This window comes from Drosophila busckii, chromosome X (genome assembly GCF_011750605.1).
Source record: "Drosophila busckii strain San Diego stock center, stock number 13000-0081.31 chromosome X, ASM1175060v1, whole genome shotgun sequence".
In the NCBI taxonomy this organism is placed as follows: Eukaryota; Metazoa; Arthropoda; class Insecta; order Diptera; family Drosophilidae; genus Drosophila; species Drosophila busckii.
Window position 1 is genome coordinate 13503883 of NC_046608.1, and position 7741 is coordinate 13511623.

At 49.1% G+C, this 7741-nt stretch overlaps 1 protein-coding gene across 1 annotated transcript; it reads right to left on the reverse strand.

Annotated features, from left to right (window-relative positions):
* Positions 1–121: 121 nt before the first annotated feature.
* LOC108605055 lies at positions 122–6506 on the reverse strand. Its single transcript, XM_017994622.1, has 7 exons — positions 6429–6506; positions 5841–6370; positions 5653–5785; positions 4989–5493; positions 4091–4936; positions 3294–3559; positions 122–3234 (listed from the first exon to the last, which is right to left on the reverse strand). The coding sequence occupies exons 1-7, from the start codon at positions 6477–6479 to the stop codon at positions 142–144; spliced, it is 5424 nt and encodes a 1807-aa protein (XP_017850111.1). The 5' UTR covers positions 6480–6506; the 3' UTR covers positions 122–141.
* Between the last annotated feature and the right edge of the window lie 1235 nt (positions 6507–7741).

The following is a 7741-nucleotide window of genomic DNA, read 5'->3' on the forward strand; positions in this document are numbered from 1 at the left end:
GAGTAGGGCAAGTTGCTTTCTTGCCAATAACTGGCTACACTTACAGCTACTAAATATTGCTTAAGAATATGATATATTTAATATATTTTATATAAGCAAATCAACAACAAAATTCATGCAACACAATGATCAATTGAGTTTTCAATCCAGCAGAGCCTTGACCAGTCGGCAGTGCTCTTCACCGCAAAGCAGCAGCACATCCGTGGAATTGTTGAGCTGCGCTCCGGGCGCTATTAAGGGCCAGGACCATTGAAGCTCGGCCTTGAAGCCGAAGCTCAGCTGCTGCCAGCCCTGTGGCGGCGCATAGTTGAGCAAGTAGAAGTTCTCCGAGCTGGGCGTGCTGAGGACCAGTAGATGTGGCACTTGTTGCACGCCAAACGGCAGCAGCTGTTGTATGCGCGCTTGCAGTCGCAGCTGTTGCAAGTGCGTGAATTGCTGTGTGGCAGCATCAAAAGCAAGCACCGTTATATGCTGGCACTGCAGACAGCTGAGCAGTAGCTGTGGCTGTGGCTGCAACTGTGGCTGCCACACAGCCAAATCGTAGTCGCCTTCGATATGTTGCAGCAGCTCAAAGCGTTGCGTCTGGGGATTCAAGCGATGTACAGTGACCACTGGCAGATGCGCCAACAGGCCGCTCGTGAGCAGCAACGTCGTGCGGTTGTCGTCGTCAAGTGGCAGCAACTGCATCAAGCGTCCAGCGGCAGGCCGCAGCGATTGCCAATCACGCAAGCTGCAGTTGGAGTGCGTTACATGCAACACGCGCACCTCGTGCGGCGTGCTAATCAACAGCAAGCTGTAGTTGCCAAATTGTGGCAGTTGCAGCGACTGCACATGTTGCCGCAAGCCCAGCGTATGCGTTGCCGCGCGGCAACTCAACTTGATGCGACTTCTGAAGCGCTGAGCCTGGCAATAATTTTGCGCCTTGATGCGTATGAAGTCGCGCTGCAGTTGCAGCCGCTGCCGCTGCTGTGGCAAGCTTACATTGCGCAAATGCACGCGCTGTGTGGCATACGAGAGTTGCGCCTGCAGCTCATGACGCTCGCAGCTGCTGCGCGGCGGCAGCAGCATCAGCGTTTGATTAAGCTGCAAGTTGGCATGTGGCAGAGCGTGTGGCATCAACTGATAGCTGGTTGCATCAAACTCCAGATAGAGCAAGCGTTGACTGCGCTGCTGCTGCTGCAGCTGCGTCTCCAAGCGCTGCAGCTGCAATGCTGTAGCAGCAAGCAGCGGTGCTTGCAACATGCCTGCCTCAAATGCTGCCGCGTCCAGCAGCAAGCTGTCGATGTTGTAGTTGCGATTGGTGAAGATGCTTTGCATATAGGACTCGCTCAAATCTTTGCCATTGAGTCGCATTATATGCGCCGGACTGCGCAGCCGTATGCCGCCCTGGAAGGTCTTGGCGCCAGCAACAGCCTGCAGCTGTGTGGCACGCTTGTATAGCACCTGCTGCAGCGTAATGTTGTTAATGCTGCGCAGCAGCGTCTGCGCGCCCAGCTGCAGCTGCTCAAAGCTGAGCTGGCCATAAAGCTCCAGCGGTGCGCCACGCAGCGGCACGCGTTGCTGCAACAAATAATCCAAATGCATGCCATTGAGTTCAGCCAATTGCAGCGCCTGCGACACAAACAGCTGCTGCTTGTGCAGACGCACTGCTGGCCATGCACTGGCTGCCAGTGTTGGCTCAAAGATGCCGTCAATGGGCTTGCCATTGAGTTGGCCCTGCAGCCGCAGCTGGCGCACAAGCAGCGGCTGCTGGAACTGCAGCTTGGCGGCAATGGGCGCGCCACTTGATAAGCGATACAGTGAGTCGTTCAGACGCTGCAGATCGATGCCATTGAGGCTGCCAAACTGACTGCGCGCTGGAGCGCGTAAGCTGACGGCGCTGACAGGCGCCTGCAGCTGCAGCGGCGTCCACACTTGCTGCTCTGCGGGCGCGTAACGCAGCAACGCATCCGCAGCTATGTGGCTTAGATTGAGCCGCTTGTTGAAGCTGCGCACGCTTTGCAGCACTCCCAGCTGCGCTCCTTGCAGTCGCACATGTGCGCTTATGGCTTGCGCAGCGCCGCGACGTCGCACTGCATGTTGCTGCAAATAGTGCAGCTCAGTTGGCGTCGCTGGGGCATGCAGCGCATCACCTAGCACTATGAGCTTGCGCCAGCGTTGCTGCCGCTCCAGTTGTGTTTGCGGCTGCGGCAGCTTTAGGCCGCAGCTTAGACTGCCGTTTAGCTGCAGCTGCTGCAAGTGCCATGCACCTTGCAACTGCAACGCGGACTGGCGCGTGTCCACAAAATCTGCAGCCCGCATGCCATTGATGCTGGGCACATCCAAATTGCTTAGCTGCAGTCGCTGAAAGCTGTAGTTGCCGCCTATGCTTTGTGGCATGCCACGCAGCAGCGTGTTCTGCAGCAGCAGCGCTGCCACATCGACGCCATTTATGTGCCGCGTTTGTAAATCGCTGCTGAGCTGCACGGGCTGCAAGAAACGCTTGCGTCCTTTGATGGCAGCGGGCGGCGCTCTGCTCATCACCAATTGTTGCACATACGCCGTCCACTGCAGCTGATTGAGTTGCTGCAACTGCAGCGGCTGCTCAAAGCGCACGTTGCCCTCGATTATGAGTTGCTTCTGTTGCAGCTGCAGCTGCGCGTTCTGCTGGCTCAGCAGCACATCGAACTGAAGTCCGTTTAGTCGCTGCATTTGCAGTGATTGCAGTTGCGGCATTTGTGGCAGTTCCAGACGTTGCACGCTTTGTGCGTGTGTGGCAAGCTGCGCCAGCGGCAGCTCGTTCAGCTGTTGCAACTGCAATTGCTGTTGCACCTGCAGTCCCTGCTGCACCACAATGTTGCCAAAGCTTTTGTCTCCTCCAGTGAAATTCGCGTCTTGTTCTGACTTCAACAGCAGCTCGCTTATGTTGCAGCCATTTAGCTGGGCTGTGGCAAGCGCCTGCAGCTGCAGTGGCGCCTCGAAGCGCTTGTGCGACCTTATAGTTGCCACCTCGCCTTGACGCACTGCGTCCCCTGCCAGCTGTGCCAGCTTCGAGCTATAATTGCTGCAATACACATTTCCCTCAATGCTGGCATTCATAAATATTATATGCAAAGCTTTCTCCGATGTGGCAGTTGCACTTGTTGCATTGCCGCCGCTTAGCAAGTGTTGCAAAGTGGCATGCTGGTTAATATGCTCACTTTTGAGTTGCGGCATGCTGACTCTGGCGTTGCCAAAGCTCAGCTGGCTTAAGTTCTGCAAGCAATCTCGAGAGTTTTTAAAAAATTAATTTTCTTTTATTCTGTTCAACTCACCTGTGGCGCCTCTCGCAGCAAATACTTTGTTGCAAGTTCGGTTTTATTCAAGTTGATGCCGCTTAGCAGCTGCAGCAGCGTCTCTTGCGTATCGCGCCTCAAATTGTTAACCGTTAGCGAGCCAGTGATCGTTACTGTGCCAGTGTAATATTGCTGCAACATATTGTGGCGCTCACTTGGCTCCACTGTCAGTTGACGCGCCCATTTCGTTTCATTTGCCACAAGCAAATCGCCTGATACGCTCAACTGTTTGATGCTCACTGGTGCTGCAAGTAAATCAAATAAAAATATATATGTATGAATAATATAAAATATATAATAATAAAAGCGCACAGTTCAAATTGGCAGCAACCAACGTATTAATATATATTTTAATATATTTAAATTAAATTCAAATTAGTAGTAGGAAAAAGAATAATATTAAACAAAGTGTATAAAACAATATTAACACTCAAAATAATAAAAGCAAAATATGAGAAAAAAAAGGTATAAAACAATTATGAATAAAAAAAAAACTAAAACAAAAGAAATCTATTTGTATATGCAAAACAAAAAGTGAAAACTAAAACTATTTCATCTTGAAACTTGAAGCTTATTTCATCTTCACTTGAAAAGAAAAAAAAATTATATTGACACACAAAATATGAATAGCAAAATGTAAATAAAAAATAAAACAATTAAAAAATAATATAGACACATTTTATACATAAGATAATAATAAAATTAAAATAATAAAATGTAATCAAAATAAATAATGAAATAAAATGGTTTTAATATAAAATAAAATGTAAACTTACTTTCAATTAAGGTATCGTTGTCGCCGCGATAAACAATGTCCTTAGCAAAATCCAGGCCATTGACGAGTTTCGCTTGGACTTCGGTGGCATAGAATGCGGACATGTATAGATTGGACTGGACCACTTGTGGCTGCCGCAAATTGAATAGCTGCCGCACCACCAAGCCATTGAGCAGCTGCGTCTCCAGGTTCACCACACGCGCCTTCGACTGCACTATGAGGCGTCCTTCAATGCGATAGTCGTGGTCACGTGAGCGTAGATAGAGTGAGTCATAGAAATCAAACCAGGAAATATTGTTAATGCGCTCCACGTGCAAATTATGCACCACCAAGTTGTGCTCCGACTGCAGTGGCGGTGGTGGTGCTGCTGTTGAGGATCCGCTGGCGCCTTTGTAGTTCTCTGGCGTTAACAGCTCCGGCGTCTGCAGCGTCTTCGTCAGCAGCGGCAGCTTAACGCTTAGTATGGCAGGTGTCTGGCTGCTGTCCAAGGAGTGACCTGGCAGCAACGGCTCCGCATAGACGAGATTCTGCACATGCAGCCGCTTCACCTTGAGCGTATCCTGCGCATTGCCAGCGCCAAAGGCTCGTCTGGTGCGCGTTCGAGGCAGCAGCTGTTCCCGCAGCTGTGCCACACGTTGCTGCAGCTGTGTGGGACTCTGCAAGTGATGACTCTGCACATGCACATGGTCAATGCGTCCGCCTACACGCATATGCAGCGGCTGCTCCATGTCAAACTGCAGCAAGGGACGCACCTCTGCAATTAGTTTCTTGTGTTGCAGCAACAGACTGCGCAGCGCATTGATCTGCTCCTCGAACTCATGACGATGCAACTGCACGCTGCTCAAATCTGTTACAAAATTATTCAGTTACTATTTGTATATTATTAAAAAATATTTTACCATCATTGCGCTCCGAGCTGGCGCTCAACGTGTTTGTGTCCAGCACGCCAGCCAGCTGAACCATGCGCAACATCATGTCGCCCTCACTGCTCACATAGCTCAGCACCACGAAGGTTTCATTGAGCGGGTTGCGCATGCTGAAGAGACCACTGGGCGCAACTGTGCCAACACCGAAGCCACTGTAGCAGTCCAGGCGATGGCTGTTGAAGACCAACACCTCGCCATTCTGACGTGCCCCAATCAACAGTTGACCCCGATTGGTGGCGAGTAGATGGGCGAACTGCAGCTGGCGCAGCACATGCTTGCGATAGACGACAAAGTTGCCCTCGACCATGCGAAAGAGAATGCAATTGCTGGGAGAGGAGGATGAGTTGCTGCCACAAGCGAGCAGCCAGTTGCGTCCACGAAAATGCGCCGAATGAATTTGCTTCGACTGCAGCGTTAAGCTCTGACGTCGCTGCAGACGCAACGTAGGCGTCTCTAGCTCATAGATGCTGAGCACAAGCTGCAAAAGAATTTGTTAAGCGGCATGTCTATTATATGTACAGTAAACATTCTATATAATGTAATTTGCACATAATATTCGAAAAATATTAATATAGAGCTTGCTATAATCGAATGTTGAGATGCTTATATAGAATTGATTACTGTACTTGGACTGTACCTTTGACTGTCCACGCAGTGAACGTCCAGTGATCACATAGATGGGTTGTTGTGCCAGCACTTGGAATGCTTTGATAGCCGGCACAGTGAGCTCCTCCACGGGATTAAAGTAAGAGTCCAGCCACTCCAGAGTTCTATACACAGATTCAATCGCATAAATTGTAAGTTTTAGTTGTGGACTTCACTTACTTGAGCTTGTGCTGCGTTTGTGTGTACTGCGCTGCCAGCAGCAGCAGCACTTGCTGCTGCGTGGGTTTGAGCAAATGCAGGTGCTGCAATTTGCCTGGCAGCGTCAGCTGCTGAATGGGCTCAAATTGCAGTTGATTGCTATGGAGCAGCGCATGCTGCTGCAGCTGATAGATCTCCATGCTATCCTCCAGCGCCACGGCAAGCAGCAAATACTCACGCCAACTGATGACGGCGGCGGCCAGCGCCTCCTGCTGGCCCACACGGCCAGCCAGCACGCCCAGACGCACCAGTCGCTTGTCCTGGCTGCTCAGCTGCAGCTGGAAGAGATCGCTGCCATGCAGCACCAAGAGCAACTGCTGCTGCTCCTCACTGAGCACGTGCACGCGCCGCTCGTGCCGCAGCTCCATGTCCATAAAGGGCAAACGTATCTCCACGCTCAACATGCTGCCGTTGGCATCCTTGCGGCACACGCTGGGTAGCAGTTGACCCTCGCCCGCATGCGCTTGTCCCTCCAGCTCCGTTCCATGGCTCTGCAACTCGAAGATGGGCTTAAGCGTTTGTTTAATTATAGTAAGCTTTGCTATTTACCAGCTTAATTAATACACAAATTAGTAAAAAACACAACTTCATTGACAACATTAAATGCGCAGCCAGCTAAACTTTGAACAATTCACAACTTTTGCACACGTTTTTCTATCACGTTTTCTTCTCCCTCTCCTTCTCTTTTCGTGCATGCGTGCAGAGCCAAGTTTTTGCTATTGCGCTTCTCCACATAACAGTTATTACTTTTTATTCCTTATGCTACTGCTCGCATACTTTGCTTTAGCACAGTGGCGCAAACTCTGTTGAAAATTGTCAATTGTCAGTCATTGCTAAAATAAAAATATTAAAAAATAAAACTTTTGTATTTTTAAACTCTCAATTACCTTGAGCAGACATTTGTGTAGTGTAACAAAAATAAGAATGCTGCGCTGTTAAGTCAATCAGCTGGGATCATTAGTGAAAGTCATTAAAGGCATTTAAATCGAAGGCATAAATATGCCAGACTTTGCCACACAGACGCCAGCCACACTCTCCGCCGCCTGTCATCATGCGTAGGGAAAGAGAGAGAGAGAGAGAGTAAGCTAGGGAAGCAAAGTCACGTAAAAATAAAATATACTGCATGCCATCAATATGTAGCCCGTGCTTCGATCTCCGCAACTAGATGATTGAGAGCCAACAAATTTAAACTGCCACAGACAGCCAGAAAGAAAGAGAGAGAGAGAGAGAGAAAGAGAGGGACTGAGATCAAAAAGCACATAAAATATGCACCCTATGTTCACTAACTAGAAACTATACATAGCGCTCAAGCTGCACACACTTAATGTAAAGCATAAAAAGTAGTATTTGTTTTATGCTTTTAGCCAGCTTGCAGCCATATTGTCAAAGGTCAAACCCCCTGGCAGCAGATGTGCCTTTAGCAGCTGTTCTTCATTAACGCTGTAGTATGTCGGTTGGCCAATTTTGGGCATTTTGACCATTTTGAGCTCAAGCTTTCGTGACTAATTAGCGTAATTTGCGACGTCATCATCACGACCAGTCTGACCTCGAATTTTAGCACATAACACATGTAGTTTATATCCAATATCCAATATCTAGCTGCTGCCATACCTTTGAATCAGTTCTGGTCATTTGTGTGCTCGATGAGCCTACTGAGCCGATGCTCCATTGTCATGCATTTCAAACATCAGCGAGTTGGGAAAACTGATTTGAGTGCTTTTCAATTAGAAGCTCGCATGCGATGCCAAATGGTTCGTTGCCTCGACTGTGGGCAGACAGTGGGTGGTTCCATATACGCACATAGATATAGATACAGTCAGCGTAACTTTTATTCGCATTTTATTTATTTGTTTGTTGTTCAA